This window comes from Colobus angolensis, unplaced genomic scaffold (genome assembly GCF_000951035.1).
Source record: "Colobus angolensis palliatus isolate OR3802 unplaced genomic scaffold, Cang.pa_1.0 Scaffold68, whole genome shotgun sequence".
In the NCBI taxonomy this organism is placed as follows: domain Eukaryota; kingdom Metazoa; phylum Chordata; class Mammalia; order Primates; family Cercopithecidae; genus Colobus; species Colobus angolensis.
Window position 1 is genome coordinate 5,076,844 of NW_012120487.1, and position 18,339 is coordinate 5,095,182.

The 18,339-nt window shown below is 43.1% G+C and overlaps 2 protein-coding genes across 3 annotated transcripts in view; one reads left to right on the forward strand and one right to left on the reverse strand.

The window, feature by feature from the left end:
* Positions 1-9,685, reverse strand: part of LOC105500737 (protein KTI12 homolog) — a 44,994-nt gene extending 35,309 nt beyond the window's left edge. The window contains exon 1 of the mRNA XM_011926371.1: positions 8,167-9,685. Within this exon, the coding sequence (XP_011781761.1) occupies positions 8,167-8,312 (146 nt within the window). The 5' untranslated portion in view covers positions 8,313-9,685. The remainder of the gene's footprint in view (positions 1-8,166) is intronic.
* BTF3L4 (basic transcription factor 3-like 4) overlaps positions 9,417-18,339 on the forward strand; it is a 37,154-nt gene continuing 28,231 nt past the window's right edge. The window contains exons 1-3 of one of the 2 annotated variants that reach the window (XM_011926273.1): positions 9,417-9,614; positions 13,172-13,238; positions 18,062-18,175. In XM_011926273.1, coding sequence (XP_011781663.1) covers positions 13,185-13,238; positions 18,062-18,175 — 168 coding nt within the window. In that variant the 5' untranslated portion in view covers positions 9,417-9,614; positions 13,172-13,184. The remainder of the gene's footprint in view (positions 9,615-13,171; positions 13,239-18,061; positions 18,176-18,339) is intronic. The other variant, XM_011926274.1, reaches the window with a different exon arrangement.

Sequence of the window (18,339 nt, forward strand, 5' to 3'; positions counted from 1 at the left end):
AAAAAAAAAACAAAAAAACAAAATTTAGGCCGGGTGCAGTGGCTCACACCTGTAATCCCAGCACTTTGGGAGGCCAAGGCGGGTGGATCACGAGGTCAAGAGATCGAGACCATCCTGGCCAACATGGTGAAACCCCGTCTCTACTAAAGAAAAAAAAAAAATTAGCCAGGTATGGTGGCATGTACCTGTAATTCCAGCTACTCAGAAAGCTGAGGCATAAGAATCGCTTAAACTTGGAGGTGAAGGTTGCAGTAAGCCAAAATCATGCCACTGCACTCCAGCCTGGGTGACAGAGTAAGACTCTGTCTCAAAAAAAAAAAAAGATTTTTGCTGTACCAGGGACAACTGAAAGCTGATAGAAATGATACAGTAAAGATAGGAAAAAGGGGTAATACAACATGAGAAGGAAAAGTCACTGGTAAAATGTTGGTGAGTCAGTGAGATGAGACGGGATTTAGCACTCAAGGAGAGGGATTAGCCTTTACTAGGAATAATGATGGTTTATCAGGTAACAACAGGAAAGGGAGCATATATGAACACTAGTGGGTAAATGCAGTAGTGAGAATTTTTGAAAGGCCTCTTCTGATTCCTTCTGTCTTCTGTTATAGAGAGACCATAATTACTAACTGAGAGCAAGGACTATGGAAGAAGTATTGGAGATTTGAAAAGATGGGAAGAAGTATGAAATAGTCCCCTAAGAGAACCAGAGAAAATCAAAAGGATAGCTAAAGGACTTTTTCAGGTAGGAAATGATCCCAGAAAAAGGCCTAGATACTAATAATAGTGAGCAAGTAAATATTGTCTGTATAGCAATTTATAATGCCCAATTTGTAGAGCTAAAAAAAGAAAGAGAGAGAGAACTAAGCCAGGCACAATATGCACCTGTAGTCCCAGCTACTCTGGAGGTTGAGGCAGGAGGATCGCTTGAGCCCAGGAGTTTGAGGCCAGTCTGGGAAACAGGATGAGACTCTATCTCTAAAAAATAACTAACTAAGTTTCGGAAAAAAAAGTTAAAATTAGAACTATACGTGAGACAACTCCTTATAAGTAAAGAGGGGGTAATTGAAGTTAAATGTTCTAAAGTCCCTCTTACCACTGGGGGTATAATAGTGTTAGATTTTGTTAAGTATGCAAGTAAAATTTCAAGAATTACTACTAAAAGAAAAGAACTAGAATGCCAACTTCCAAACTAATAAAGGAGATAAAATAAGAACAAGCCAAAGAAAGGGCAAAAAGAAAAAAAAAAAGCACAGAAAAAAACAGTAGAAACTGGATAACAAACAACAGCAGCTCTGTCAATAAGTGGACTAAACTTGCCAATTAAAGTGAAAAGACAAAAATTGTCAGACTTGGTTTAAGAAAAAAATACCTCTACAATGCTTATAAAAGCATACCTAGCCAGTTATGGTGGCTCACACCTATAATCCCAGCACTTTGGGAGGCCAAGGCAGGAGGATCACTTGAGGCCAGGAGTTCGAGGCCAGCCTGGGCAACATAGTGAAACCTCACCTCTACAAAAAATTTAAAAATTAGCTGGATGCCGTGGCATGTGCCTATAGTCCCAGCTACTCAGGACGCTGATGTCAGAGGGCTGCTTGAAGCCAGGAGTTCGAGGATGCAGTGAGTGAGTTATGATGGCAGCACTGCACTCTAGCTTGGGCAACAGAGGATGACCCTGTTTCTTTTCTTATTAAAAAAAAAAAAGCATGCCTAAAACAGAAGGACTTAAAGAAGTTCAAAGCCAAACAAAAGAGAGTCAAGGAAGCTAGATTAATATCAGGTTAAATAAAATTTCTCAGCTAGGCACAGTGGCTCATGTCTGTAATCCCAGTACTTTGGAAGGCTGAGGCAGGCGAGATCACTTGAGCTCAGGAGTTCAAGACCAGCCTGGCCAACCCCATCTCTATCAAAAATTTAAAAATTAGCTGGAAGTGGTGGTGTGCACCTATAATCCCAGCTATCTGAGAGGCTGAGGTGGGAGAATTGCTTAAACCCAGGAGGCAGGGGTTGCAGTGAGCCAGGATCAGGCTACTGCACTCCAGCCTGAGTGACAGAGTAAGACTCTGTCTCAAAAATAATAATTATTATTATTAATTAATTAATTAATTAAATTCTCCATGTACCTAGGCCACTCAGAAGCCAGGTGTCAAACCTTACCATCATGTAAGGTTATTACTAATAGAGACCTAAAACAGGACTGTAAAGTAGAACTTACTGCAGTGAGCTGTTCAATATGGTAGTCACTAGCAACATGTGGCTACAGAACAATTGCAATGTGGACAATCCAGTTGGGCTCAATTTTTACTTTTATTTAACTTTAATAAATTTAAATTTAAAGAGTCACAACACTAGAGATTTAGTCCAACCCTCTTATTTTACTGAGGCCTAAAAAAAAATTATCCAATACTCCAAGGTAGACCACAACCAAAATTTAAGTCTCCTGACTCCTAATTAGCATTCTTTTCTAATACCCCAGTACCTCCCAAGCTGCTCTACTGCAATATCCCTAAGAGTAAGTCTAGAGATTTAATGTGAAAATAGTCCACTGCGGCTGGGCACGGTGGCTCACGCCTATAATCCCAGGACTTTGGGAGGCCAAGGCGGGCCGATCACAAGGTCAGGAGTTTGAGACCAGCCTGGCCAACACAGTGAAACCCCATCTCTACTCTACAAAAATTAGCCAGGCGTGGTGGCAGGTACCTGTAATCCCAACTACTTGGGAGGCTAAGGCAGGAGAATCGCTAGAAACCGGGAGGCAGAAGTTGCACTGGGCCGAGATTGCATCACTGAACTCCAGCCTAGGCAACAGAGCAAGATTGTCTCAACAACAAAATAGTCCAATGCATGTACAAAATTTCCTTGAGAATTCATATTACAATTTACATTGGAATTTTTAATAACAGTAACAATCACCACCATCACTTATTAAGCAATTACATTTTTTTTTTGGTAGAGATAGGATCTTGCTATGTTGCCCATGTTGGTTTTGAACTCCTGGCCTCAAACAATCCACCCGCCTCGGCTTCCCAAAGTGCTAGGATTATAGGCATGAACCACTGCACCCAGCCTAAGTGCTTATTTTATGTAATAATTATACTGTAACAACAATATTAATAATGACTAACACATATGAAATTTATTATGTGCCAGGCACTTAAATGCTTTTATATGTATTAACTTATTTAATCCTCACAATAACTTTATGAGGTAGAAACTCTAATTATCCCTTTACAAATAAGGAAGCTGAACTGAAACAGCTTGCCCAAGGTTACATTGCCAGTAAGTGGCAGAGCTGGGACTAGAATCTAGGTAGTTGGGTTCCAGGGTCTGTAGTTAACAACCATTCACCACACTTTACTGCCTCTCTAGCAAAGATTAAATGAACAAATGAACGCAGCTTCGCCAAAGCAGAATGGTAACACCAACTTCAGATCTAGAAAACTTGGATCGTTTTTGTTTCTCCCTCAAAAAGATGTTTAAAAAGTACAGTGTTTACCTTCTTACTAAAATTGTCTACTCCCCAGCACCACTAACGCTCCCACCTGTGCCAGCATGGAACATCTGAAGGCAGTCCAATTTCCTAAAGTGTCACCTGTATAGCCACTTCATTTATGCCAGTTATCTGCAAAGTCTCCCACATCAGCAGCTCTTACCCTCCAACAGTAATTTTTTAAAAAAGAAAGAAAAGCAACCATTTCTAAACACAGCATTCAATCAGAATTTCCAATCCCTTCATCCAAAAATTGTTTTAATGAATGTAAGCTAAGGACATCTGAAAAGTATTATCCACCCACTCCCAGATGATGAAACCTAAATAACAAAAGGTCAAGCATCAGAGCTGGTAGCCAAGCCTCTCAAACAGGGAACACTATACCTGAGACATAGAACATAGTGGCTAAATAATGATTGTCTCAGTCAAACAGACCTGCATCAGAATTTTTGTTCAGCCACTTACCATTTTCATAAATGCAAAATATGGCTAACAAAAGCATGTATCCCATAGGCTGTTGTGAATGTGAGTAGAACACTGTGTGGGAGGTAAACACACTTCCTATGTGTTAGCACCAAATTTTTACTCTAGAGACTTGACAAAGTCATCCATTTTTGTTTCAGGCAGAAGAGCACAAGAACCACTCCCACTGACAGCTTTCTAGTTTCTCCTTTAAACTTTAGAGGAGCATCTGTACTGAGAGACTGGAATGGTATGCTGGTTAATGGCACTGGCTCTGGGATTTGTATTCCAGCTAGTCCACTGGACTCCTGTGCCTCATTTGAGGTTTTTTTCATCTGTGAAATGGGGATAATGATAAAAACATTATCCATCTCATAGGGTTATTATGAGGCTTAGTCAATACATGAAAAATGCACACAACAGCACCTAAAGGACAATAAATGTACAGTAAATATGGGTCACTACTTCTCCCCATAGGTGATGTATTCCAAATTTTTAGTTCACGGAGAACAACGTAATTACTTTGGAACTCTATAGAATGTTAGAGCTGGAAGAGATCTTAGGAAGCACTTCTAGTCCAACTCTCTCATTGATTAACTGGTTGTCAAGGAGGACTAGAACTAAATGGCCTGACCAAGATTAATATCCAGGCCTCCTAATTTCTTTTCTTTTTTGAGACAGAGTCTCACTCTGTTGTCCCAGGCTGGAGTGCAGTGGCGCTATCTCAGCTCACTGCAACCTCCGCCTCCCAGGATCAAGCAATTCTCCTGCCTCAGCCTCCCGAGTAGCTAGGATTACAGGTGTGTGCCACCATGTCTGGCTAATTTTTGTATTTTTTTAGTAGAGATGGGGTTTCGCCATGTTGATCAGGCTGGTCTCAAACTCCTGACCTCAGGTGATCCAACTGCCTCAGCCTCCCAAAATGCTGGGATAACAGGCGTGAACCACCGTGCCTGGCCTGGGTCTCCTAATTTCTATTTAGTGCTAAGTCCACATCACTGTGCTGCTGCTTCTTAATGAAAACAGTAGAGATCATTCAGTCTTTCCTCTCTGCAAACCACCAGGCCATCTTCCAGAAAGAGCTAGAGCTAAACATCTGGGAAGAAATCCATCTCATTAAGACTTTCAGCAACCATTGCCCCAGGTAGCACTTTTTTGGGGAGGTAGGGGAAGTGGGGTATAATCTATTTCCCAAGAATCCATACTCAAGAGATACATGAAACAAAAGTTTGAAATAGTATGAATTCCTTTTAGGGATTATACTGGTTAATATTTATTAAATACTTTCTAAGTGTTTGACACAATATTAAGTGCCTTTTGTTTTTTGATTGAATCCTCCCAACCCAGCCCCACTGCCCTAAGCTGCCCTTCTATGTGCTCCTGCAGCTACCTAGTATTTCCCTGCTCCAAGTACATATCACGCTGCCATGTAACTGTCTGCTTACTTGTCTTGGTATCTTACCAGACTGTAAGCTGTAAAAAGAACAGGAATCACAGTTATCATGTTTATCATTCATTTCCTCTTTCAACAAATATCCCTGAGCATGAACAAGACAGAAATAGTCCTAGTTCACTGTGGCAGATATGCCCTTCTTACAATGTGACCTCAACATACTTCCCACTGGGGGTGAGGGTGGGGTCCCGATATCCCATTCCCTTGAATCTGCCCCTACAGGGTACAGTGGAAGTGATGCTATGTGCCTTGTAAGGCTAGATGACAAAAATGCCATGCATTTCCACCTTGTTCTCTTATGGCACTCTCTTGGAATCCAGCCTCCCATAAAGCTACTGTGAGGAAACCCACAGTAGCCTATGCAGAAAGATCACATGGAGAGGTAACCAGTTTAGCCGAGGTCCCAGACATCATAGAACAGGGACAAGCCTTTCCCAGTGTGCCTTGAATTCCTTACTCACACAATTGTGAGCATAATAAAATGATTTCTTCATGCCTACTAAATTTTGGGGTGATTTATTACACAACAATGGTAACAGGAACAATCACACAAAGCTTAATATTGAACAAGGAATAAAGATACAAAATACTTGACTCCAAGGTATTACCTACACCTAACACAGTAACTTGAACAGAGTAAGTTATTTGTTGAGTGTCTGAAGTAGTTATGATGCCCATTTTGCAGATGAGGAACTGAGGCTTTGAGAGTTAAGAAACTTGCCCAAGGCTACTCAGCTAGTGAGTGGCAGAACAAATTAATACTCAGATCTAGGCCTGGTGCGGTGGCTCACACCTATAATCCCAACACTTTGGGAGGCCCAGGAGGGAGGATCACCTGAGGTCAGGAGTTTGAGACCAGCCTGGCCAACATGGTGAAACTCCATCTCTACTAAAAATAAAAAAAAATACAAAAAAAAAAAATTAGCTCGGTGTAGTGGCACACGCCTGTAGTTCCAGCTACTTGGGAGGCTGAGGCAGGAGAATCACTTGAACCCAGGAGGCAGAGGTTGCAGTGAGCCGAGATCGCACCACTGCACTCCAGCCTAGGTGGCAGAGCAAGACTCTATCTCAAAAACAAAAGCAAGCAAACAGAAAAAACAACAAAGAAAAAACTCAGATCTAAACTCACGTATCTAACGCTCTACTCTTCCGTTACTCTCAGTACTTACAATTTTACTATAAATATACAGTAGTCTGGCTGGGTGCAATGGCTCACACCTGTAATCCCAGCACTTTGGGAGGCCGAGGAGGGCAGATCACGAGGTCAGGAGTTCAAGACCAGCCTGGCCAACATAGTGAAACCCCGTCTCTACTAAAAATACAAAAAATTAGCCAGGCGTGGTGGTGGACGCCTGTAATCCCAGCTACTCGGGAGGCTGAGGCAGGAGAATCGCTTGAACCCAGGAGGCGGAGGTTGCAGTAAGTTGAGATCATGCCATTGGACTCCAGCCCAGGCAACAGAGCGAGACTCTGTCTAAAAAACAAAACAACAAAACAAACAAACAAAAAAGTAGTCTGTTTTAAAATGGGATTGTTAGTATTTAAAACATTCTGGCCTAACAGGATTTGTCATGCAGTTTCATCACTGAGATGGAAACCCACATATCACATTCTCCAAAAAGCTTCTCCTGACCTTCATAACTCAAGTGATGCCAGCTTCCCCAACCTCCCCAGCATTTCTACTTCCTATTCCATCACAGTCTTGTTGTTTTCCCAGCACTTGTTCCTAGCTGAAACTGTCTTATTAATTTGTTCATGAGTCTACTCTGTCTCTCTGACATGAATATAAGCTCCACGAGAATAGGAACCTTGTCTGTCCTGTTTACAGCTATATCCCTAGTGCCTAGGACAGTGTCTGAAATACAGGAGGTGATCAAAAATTATTTATGGAATGAAGGAATGATTGCATTCAGGCAAAATGAATGCTCACCCAATCTTATTACTCACCAATTGATGTGAAAATAGAGAGGATAAGAGAAAACAAAAACAGAAGGATTGCAGCAGAATCATTCCATACAGTAAGGTCAGTGGGAAAAAAATGGAAGAGGGGTTGGGATCCATGCTAAATTCATCTACTTAGAAAAGCATAAACCCTGAGTTCACAGACTGTCAATCCAACTTTCAGCTAAGTAAGGGCTGATGAGGAGAAAGGTGTTAAAACTAAGAATGGAGATGCAGGTAACGGATGGAGTAGGGGGCCACACCTCCTAACTTCCATTCATAACCACTGATCGCTCATTCACAAAAACACTTCGCTGAACCACAGCAAGGACAATTGTTAGGGATCCTTAAACAGCAGACCTTCTTCTCCCTTCACCCTGCTCTTCTTATGCACTAGATCCAGCTATCTGGGATGCAGGTGCTGTCTCCCGAAGGCAAGCAAGTGGCAGTAACCTAGCTCTTCACGGAAGAGGCAAGGAGAGAAATCTTCAGACCTAGGACAGGGTTCTCTGCACATGCAGGTCCCCAACGGCTCTATTTCTCCCGGGTGGGAAGGTGACCGCTCCTCAGGACCTCCCAAGTGCTAGGCACTATGCCGGGCTCTTACACATGCTTTTCTTAATTTACGGGCTATTCCTTCCCCCCAACCCAGTAATTTAGAGAGGCCTCAAGTAGAACTTCTTCATTCCCCAGACCTGCTACTCTCTACCCCAAGAAATCTTCAAACTCCTGGAGTGATTGGGGAAGATAAAAAGAAATCTGGCGTGGTCTAAGAGATAGAACGGGAGGGGAACGGTGTTAGGGCAAGAAGAGGTTATACTGGGCTGGGGCCCAGGATGAGTAAAGAGAAGATAAGAACGCGGTCTGACCCTTTCCAAGCCCATTATGTCCATCAGAAGAGATGACGAGGAGCAGGAAACTGAAGCCCAGCAAACAGGTAGCCCCGAGACGAGGCCGCGTCTCCATGGCAGTAGGGGCGCGGGGCCACGGGGCTGAGCGGACGGAGGGCCGGAGTCCCAGCAGACGGGCCACACCGTTCGCCGAGCGCGGCTCAGCACAACCCCTCTCCTTCCCAGATTTTTTTTTTTTTTTTTTTCAAACTCTGGAGGAAGTGATGTTAGACGGATGTGGGTGGTGCCTCCGGGGTCCGGTTTGGGATGGAGTGAGTTTAAAGGTGCAGATCACGTAGAAGGGTACGAGAGCTGTTCTCGAGCGCGAGTTGCTTTCCATGGATTCTGGGTGTCCAGGTCCCGGGACGGAGCGGGAAAATGTGGGCCAAGATAGTAAGGGCGGGGGAGAGGTTCGGGAGAACCGTTGCTGCTCGCGTCCGCCACCCAGTCCAGCCCCTCCCCCCAAGAACCGCTGCACTTCCTAGTCAAACGCAAATTATTGATTCGTGAGGTCAGTCGCTCCCAACAGCGGGCGGATTGCCCACTGGCCTCGGATTCACCTTCCCCCTCCACAAATAAAGACTGGACGACTGGATTTCATTGTTAGGTTCCTGCCAGGGTCTCCGAGGAGACCTGGCAAGCCTGTTCTGCGGTGCGTGGGCTCGTGCCGTGCAGGCATGCACTTTCCCTCTGGAGAAGCTCTGTACCTTATTTTTCCTTGCAACCGCAAATCTTCTACTTAGGGATAATGCAACCAACTGATGCAAGCTCCGAGAAAACCAAACTTGGGGCCTCTTATTGCAAAACTGACTTAGGTGGACTTAGGACACCAGGACAGAAGTCACTGCAGGCTAAAGTGTAAAGCTTCTTCTGGTTATTTTTCTTGTAGGTTAAGGATTTCTTCCCAATTTTTCCCCTCCGCTGTATAACAAACAGGTGAAAATGTCCGGTCTTTTTCTTCCTGGTACTAGTTGAGTCCTAAAGTCCGTACTTAATGCATAGCGAAAAAGCAACCTAACAAAAGTACACACCCAAACAAAAACATACCGACCGCCCTTTTATTAGGTTCCCTAAAATTGTAGGCAGGGACACAATGGAACGCTCGGGAGACTGCAAGCCCCAGGATGCTGCGCGGCCACCTGCACCTGCCGCCACTAGCACTAGAGGGATGCGCAAAGCAGGCGGGGCGTTGGAGTTCAGATCCCGGGGTGCGCTCCCGGGATAGGCTGCCCCGGAGAGGGAGAGGCGGGGTCGGGTGTGTCACGTGGAGCTGCTCCCGCCGCCGCTGCCGCCGCCGCCGTCGTCTTTCTCTGTCTCGGCTGAGGCAGCCATCTTGCTCTTCCCGCGTGCTGGTGTTGGAGGACCCTCCCTGCTTCAGGTGAGACCCCCGGCGGTCCCGCCACTCCACGGCCATAGGCCGCTGCGCACGGTCTCCCCCCGCCCTCTCCTTTCGACACCCGCCAACCGCTCAGGCTGCCACTTCCGCCGTGGTGCAGCGAGCGGGGGCGGAGGCGGCTAGCTTGGCCTGTCGGTTACCGGCGGCGCAGCTGGGGGTCGGCACCTGTGGGAAGGTCCCCAGCACCACCGCCCCCTGTGGGAGCGAGCGGGCCCGCGCTGTTGCCGCCGAGATCCCGTCCCAGGAGGCGGGTGGACGCCCCTCCTGTGTCCCATTACTCCTCATTCACAACAGCAGTGTTGTGTGCTTTGGGCTTTATACATGCTCTCTGTTGTCATCTCATTTGATGCTCCCAGCCTACAGATAGGGACGCTGAGGTTACCACTTCCCGCCCTCAAGTCCAGGGAACCGAACTCAGTTGCAGCGCTCTTCACCTTGTAATGGTAATGTTTGTTTACAAGTCGGCGTCCCTTGCCCATCTTTATAACCCTCTCTCACTGCCTGCTGACTGACCGACAGGCTGAGTGTTGCACAGCTAGTGAATGGCGGTTTCAGCTTCCGTTCCCACGTTCTTGCAGTTTACCGTAGTTGTCCCCTCGGGAGTGGTAACAATAGTTACCAGTAACTGTGTATCTTCTGTGAACCATTCCCTGTGGTTGATAATGTTTTAACCCTCAAAACAACCCTGTGAAGTACGTGGTGTTATACCTTTGCAAATGCAGGAGGAAAACAAGTTCAGAGAAGAACAATACCTTTCCCAAGTGGTAGAACCTTGGTCTTTCTGATTCCAAAGCCTGCGCTTGTCTTAGAGAAACTCTGCATAATAAGAAGTCAGGACTCAAGGTTGCAATTATTTTTATCTCTGTGTAAACATGATGTAGTGAAAGTGCCTACCACAATGCTTCTAACTTAGGCACTTAATAAATATAGATAAACCTGTTTACACCCTTTCTTGAGTCCTTGAGAACAGTGCCAAAAGATCCTGGGATCCCCAAGGAAGAACTCATTAATCATGTGGCTTTAGGAAGTTACTTCTCCCTTTTGGGCCTAGGAAGGGACTTCTCCCTTCTGGGCCCTCATTTCCTAATCTATTAAGATGGGAGGGAGGGAACTGTTTTGTTTGTAATTTACACTTTGCTGCTGCTAGCGGGTGTTGAGATGACATCACAGACAGGAATGATGGGTGCAATAAAGTAAAGGTTGATTGAGAATAGGGAATTAAACTAGGTGATCTTGGAGGTCTACTCCAGATTCTGAGCTTGACATCTCATAGACTGAGTCCAGTCCTCTTTCCTACTTGAATTCCACACACCACAACTTGCTAAGAAACAAAAGACCACTCTTCTTCCTCCCCTACTGCCTTGAGCTCTCAGTCTCCCTAGAATCCTTTTTCTCTGAGATACTCCTTAGGAACAAAATTTCTCAATTCTGTTGTCCTGACCACCTGGAATGGAATCTGTTCTTTCATCTATACCTTGATTTGAAGAGTGAATTTTGCTCTTGCTTTTATTTCAAACAAGTCAAGACTTTGTCTTGGCATCCCAACCTCTGTCTCTTCTCTTGGGAATTGTTACTTCAAAATGCAAAAGAATCCCAAAGGGTTTACCCAGTATCTAGGTCTAATGTTTTTCCTTAGCCCCTTTTTTTTTTGCAATGAATTCCTTAGGCTCTTTGTTAGTTCACTACACTCTCATGGCCATATTCCTTTGAGAAAAGTGAATGTTGATCCTTTTCTGTGGATGTTTGAGCATAGGAATTGAGATTTCAGTCATCAAATTTAAGTCTATGGCAGAGCTAAGATTGGCACACAGTTAAGACTTCTTGTTTTGAACTCTAAACACACTTCCTCCTATAAAAGTGTTTTTAGCTGCTTCAGCATTGTGATACAGTGCTGAGCAGAGAGAAGAATCATAAATTCTAAATATTATTTGAGATCTGGACATTAGCCTTAAAGAAGAGATATATACAGGTTAGTGCCTAAGTACAGTGTCAAAGTACAAAGTGGTTAGTAATTATATAGTCTTCGATGCTCCTTTATTAATCTCTTAAATGAAGCAAATAGTATCTTTTTCATGGGAATGATGACTATACAGGGTTTAGAGAATTGGCCAAGGAAGGTTTGATAACAGCCTAGTCCCTTATTCCCTCCTCCACATCTCAGTAATGATTTGTTGATCCACAGAACAAGTAAAACAAGACTTTTATTTTGGTGGGGTTTTTGTTGTTGTTGTTGTTTTGTTTTGTTTTGTTTTTTTGAGATGGAGTTTCACTCTTGTTATTCAGGCTGGAGTGCAATGGCACAATCTCGGCTCACCACAACCTCCGCCTCCCGAGTTGAAGTGATTCTCCTGCCTCAGCCTCCCGAGTAGCTGGGATTACAGGCATGTGCCACCATGCCTAGCTAATTCTGTATTTTTAGTAGAGATAGGGTTTCTCCATGTTGGTCAGGCTGGTCTCGAACTCCCGACCTCAGGTGATCCACCCACCTCGGCCTCCCAAAGTGCTGAGATTACAGGCGTGAGCCTCCTTGCCGGGCCTTAATTTGGCTTTTCTTTGTTTATGTAATGTGGAATGTTATGACCCATTATAAACTTAAGAATGTTTTTTTCCTAGTGGGAATATCACTGACCAAACTAGATTCGTGACTATAATATTAGAATCTTCAAAATCAAGATTAGCTTTAAAAAGCTTGTTTTAGGAGTCTTCTCTCCCCACCAACATTTATTACTGTAGCAAAGATATGTTTTTGTTAAATTGTGCAGTGAAGCATTTTACCCTGTAGGCAAGAATATCCTGACAAGTATAACATACTATATCAGTGCAGGGTATTGAATGAACTCTGGAGAATGCTGCAGAAGCACCAAACGTCTGAAAACCTGGTTCTCTTTCCCCATTATTAACATACCATCTGACCTTGAATAGAGAGACTGCTTGATATCTTGACAGCTAGACAGCCTTTTGTTGAATTTCTTCTTTGTTCAGCTTTTTTTTCCTTTTATCATCTTTATGGTTTATAAGAAATACAGAATGTGATTTGGGAGGGGAAAAAATCTACTTAAAGCTTTTGCTAATAACATTTGGTAACAGCTCTCTGCTGTAAAAATCTTTGGGGGATTCACTGGTTTCTCTTCAGATCAAATAAATCTTTCGCCTTTTACTAAAAAAAAAAAAAAAAAAAATCTTTGGGGGAAAAAAAACTGGCTTGCCTACAGAGATTTCATAATTGGTTAGGCTTAACTGAATGCCAAAGGATTGAATCATGTTTTAAGGAGGGAATCTTTGAATAGGTGACTTTGAATCCCATTCTATTTTGTTTGTATATTTGATTCCCTCATGGTAATTTAATTTTGATTTTAAAAATATCTGGTTTATGAAGCTAGAACAAGTTATTAATGTTTATTAAGAATATAGACAGTATTAATATGGTCATGGTGTTGATGCATACTACAAGCTCAGTGAACCAGAAGGTACTGTTGCATAAACAGTTTGTTAATTTCGGTAAAAGAGTGACTTTAACAAATCTATTTTTCCCCCCCTAGATTTACCAACAGCATGAATCAAGAAAAGTTAGCCAAACTTCAGGCTCAGGTCCGGATAGGGGGCAAGGTGAGTGTGGCATAAGAAAAAATGATAGGAGAATGTATGTAACCAGATAGTGTTATTATTTCAGATTTGTGGTCATTGAAAATCTAAAATCTTTTCAATAATCAAGATCAAACCACATTCGAATTTGAAAATAACTTGTCTGGATCTAAAATAGGTAACTAGAACACTTTTCTCTCTGATGATGCAATGGAAATAGCCACATTTGTTTGAATCCTAACTCTTAACATCTGCTAGTTATATGATGTGAACAAGTTATCCAACCTTGTTAAGCTTCCACTTTCTTATCTGCAAAATAGAAATAATCCTACATAAGGTGTTTAAAGATTAGGGTAATATTTATAAAACACCTAACATGGTGTCTAGCACAGAGTAGATGCTTAATAAATGATAGCTTTTATGGTTAGACTCACTTGCAGGGCGTAGCAGATGTTAGGGTTACTTCATCTTGACTGGATATTACCTACTTGTACAGAGGTTTAGCTGGAGATGCTTAAGTTGATTATATATTTTGTTCATTGCCAGGTTTTCCCCACAAATTCTTACCTGTTCTTCCATGTTGGTGAATATGAATGTGAGCTTTCTTATTCCCTGTACTTTTTAAAGCCTAAGGAAGAGCTAGTTGTGAACAACAAAAGTCTTTGATTATCTTCAGCTGTGGCACCAGGCTCAAGGAGAATATTCTACCCATATCTCTGCCCAGTACAATCTTTGCAAAAGGGAAAGAAAGAGTAGTACTTATCTCTGACCTGAAGTGGTAGGCAGGACACTACTTTTTGTAGTGGGTCACACTATGTCATTTACACAGACAATAACCACAGCTTCTGGGGATGAGCACAAGGGAAGGGAAGAAGAGCCAGTACTTTCTCCTTCTTCCACAGTGATACAGTTATATGAGTCTAGAGTTAGATTAACACAGTCATGTAACCACAGTAGTCACATTGTACCATCAAGTGTGATGTGATGTGCCAATGCAAAAACTAGGGATAGTCAAGAACCATAGAATATACCTAGAAGAGCGAGCTTGATGTAGCACATCGCCATTATGTATTTTAAAACTGTGGTTGGTACATTCAATTTAGCTATTGTATATTGAGCACCTACTATGTGCCAGGCACATAGAAGATAAACAAGATCACAGCTCTGCTTGGGAGAGAGATGCTCACAATTATAATGGAGAATAGTGAGTGTTATAATGAAGTACAAGGTGCTCTTGCCTAGAGGAGACAAGGAAGTCATTACTGAGCTCTTATTTAAAGGATAAACAAGAATTTATCACTAGGCAGAAAGGTAATGGCTGGCAGAAAGGTAATGGACAGTGGCTCACGCCTGTAATCCCAGCACTTTGAGGGGCTGAGGTGGGTGAATCACTTGAGGTCAGGAGTTCAAGACCAGCTAGCCAACATGGTAAAACCCTGTCTCTACTAAAACTACAAAAATTAGCCTGGTGTGGCAGAGCACACCTGTAGTCCCAGCTACTCAGGAGGTTGAGGCAGGAGAATCACTTGAACCCGGGAGGTGTAAGTTGCGGTGAGCCAAGATTGCACCACTGCACTCCAGCCTGGGCAACAGAGCAAGACTCCATGACTCCATCTCAGAAAAAAAAAAAAAAGAGGGTTCATGGAGGTAGAGTAAAAAGGGTTGTTATTTCTCTACTTGCAAAGGCACATACGGTGCTAAGATAACACGGTACTTAATGGAATGGCTTGCTTTAATTTGGTACAACTATTCTTTTTTTTGAGAGGGAGTTTCAGTCTTGTTGCCCAGGCTGGAGTGCAATGGCACGATCTTGGCTCACTGCAACCTCCGCTCCCAGGTTCAAGCAATTCTCCTGCCGCAGCCTCCCGAGTAGCTGGATTACAGGCATGCGCTACCATGCCCAGCTGAATTTTTGTATTTTTAGTAGAGATGGGGTGTCTTCATGTTGGTTAGGATGATCTTGAACTCCTGACCTCAGGTGATCTGCCCGCCTCAGCCTCCCAAAATGCGGGGATTACAGATGTAAGCCACCGCGCCCAGACCTTTTTTTTTTGGAGTGCAGTGGCGCGATCTCAGCTCACTGCAAGCTCTGCCTCTCAGGTTCACACCATTCTCCTGCCTCAGCCTCCATATAGGCGCCCACCACTACGCCCAGCTAATTTTTTGTATTTTTTTTAGTAGAGACACGGCTTCACCGTGTTAGCCAGGATGGTCTCAATCTCCTGACCTCGTGATCTGCCTGCCTCAGCCTTTTTTTTTTTTTGAGATGGAGTCTCGCTCTATCACCCAGCCTGGAGTTCAGTGGTGTGATCTTGGCTCGCCTCCTCGGTTCAAGTGATTCTCCTGCCTCAGCCTCCTGAGTAGATGACATTACAGGCATGCGCTACTACGCCTGGCTAATTTTTGTATTTTTTGTAGAGACGGGGTTTCACCATGTTGGTCAGGCTGATCTCAAACTCCTGACCTTCTGGTCTACCTGCCTCGGCCTCCCAAAGTGCTAGGATTACAAGCATGAGCCACCGCGCCTGGCCTGTACAGCTATTCTTTAGAGTATGTAATGCATAGAGAATGGCAGGAAATGAAATGACCAGGTTTTTGGGATTCCATCATACTTTTATATACCATACCAAGGAGCTTGGAGTTTTATCCTATAGGCAGTGGGCAGCTATTAAAGGATTTTAAGAAGGAAATGACTGCCATTTTAGAAACGTAACTGCTGGCGTTGTAGAAAATGGAACAAAATGGAAGTTTGGCATGTAGGAGAACAATTGAGAGGCTATTGCTATAGTATAAGGCAGCAGTCCCCAATCTTTTTGGCACCAGGGACTGGTTTCATGGAAGACAGTTTTTCCATGGATAGGGGGATGATGGTTTTGGGATAAAGCTGTTGCACCTCAGGTCATCAGGCATTAGTTATATTAGTTATTATGCGCACTCATAAGGAGTGCGCAACCTAGATTCCTGGCATACACAGTTCACAACAGGGTTCTCGCACCTGTGAGAATCTAATGCTGCTGCTGATCTAACTGGCGGTGGAGCTCAAGCAGTAATGCTCGCTCATGCCCCCCTGCCCCACCTCCTGCTGTGCTGCCGTGTTCCTAACAGATCACATACTGGTACCAGTCAGTGGCCTGGTGGTTGGGGACCTCTATTATATGGGATATAGGAGTTGAAATTGACACGATTTAGTGACTGATGGGATATAGGGGGTGAAGGGCATGCAGAAGAATCTAGGATAACCCACAGATTCATGATTTTAGAGACTTGAGTATATGGTGGTACCACCAGCTACAAAAGTTAGAAAATATAGAAAGAATAGATTGGTAGACTGATAAGCTTTAAGACATGTTGAATTTGAGGTACCTGAGGATCATTCAAGTTGAGGTATTCACCAAGCAATTGAGCTATCCCTGAGTCAGGAATGCTTCACAAGTAAGTGCCTATGTAAATAGTCCTTCAGCAACTAGATTTCAAGGCATCCTCTGCCGTCACGTCTCTCCTCCACTGCCACCAGAATTGCTGAGACTGAAGCCCCTACCTTCCCTCTATAAGGCTGATTCCCTGGGTACTACTGTAGGAGCTGCCCAGAGATTGAAACCATTCTCCTTACTCTTACCAGTTTTAGAAAGATTTCACCCTCAAGACTTGATAAACTGATCCAGGAATTTAATCCATTATTTCAATGGAAAAATGTATTTAGAGTTTCAAAGTATCAATTTAGAAATGAACTTTTTCTTTCTCAGTAACTAGCATAATTTTCAACCTGTTTGCTCACGCCAAGATTCTAAGCATCATCCAAATGTCCTTTTTTTCTTGTATCCCACATGTAATCCATCAGCAAAGTCATGTGGTCTCTTGTGAGAATCTAACCCCACACCATCTTCACTGCCATGTTCCTCATCTTTTGCCAGGGCGGCTACAGGAGCCTACTGACTGGTCTCATTATAATCCATTTTCCACATAGCAACTTCAGTCATAAATAACAGATCAAGTCACTCCCATGCTTAAAACCTTTCAATGGCTTCCCATTGCAATCAGAATGAAATCTAGCTCCTGCCCATGGCATTCTAGGCTACATAATCTGGTCCTTGCCTGTCTTTCTGATTTCATACTCTTCCTCCGTTCCCATTGTTCACTCTACTCTAGCCATACTGGCCCATTTTCTCTCTTCTAGAAAGGACAAGTTCAACCTTGTTTCATTCTGCTTGGAACATTCTTGCCCTAGTTATGGGTCTCAATTCTTATGTTACCTCTTCAGAGGGGATTTCCTGCACTTTCTAATAAAGTAGTGCTTTACTCCTACTTAGTCATTCTTCCTGTGCTCTAGTTTTGTTTTTTTCTTAAAAGTACTTAATCCCATTTGAAATTGTCTAATTTGTTTATTTATTGATTTTTTTTCCTCCTACTGTAATGTAGGTATTAATTTTCAGTTATGTCCTAATTCCCCAAATTTCAGAATATCTTTAGACTATTGGCAGGGGGGGTAGTTACTGTAAGAAATGATAATGTTTTAAAATTGTTATAATGTACTTAAATTGTCTTGAAGTTATACATTATGTTTTATTAGCAAACAGTATCTTGTGTTGAAATGATAAAGGCTGGATATTAGATAAGAATAATTCAACCTGAGAAAGCTGATAAGGAAAAAAAAAGAACTGGCTAGAACTGACCTTTAAAAATCTGCATTAGGCTGACAGTCACAACCTCTGAGCAATCTTATAATATTAATCATTATTATTTTGTCCATTTTTTAATGTGGGTTTCAGTTAGATTATTGTGATATATAAGATGTGATTGCAGTTGCCAGATGCCAGGCATGCTAACACTTCTGTTTGGTTATTTTTCAGGGTACAGCTCGCAGAAAGAAGAAGGTGGTACACAGAACAGCTACAGCTGATGACAAAAAGCTTCAGAGTTCTCTAAAAAAACTGGCTGTGAATAATATAGCTGGTATTGAAGAGGTATGATCACTTTGCAAGTTGTTAAATTATGTGGGTACATGCACAAATAATTGTCTAGACTTTTCAGATGTAAAATATCAGCTTAGAAAAATCTTTGATAGGCCGGGCGCGGTGGCTCAAGCCTGTAATCCCAGCATTTTGGGAGGCCGAGACGGGCGGATCAC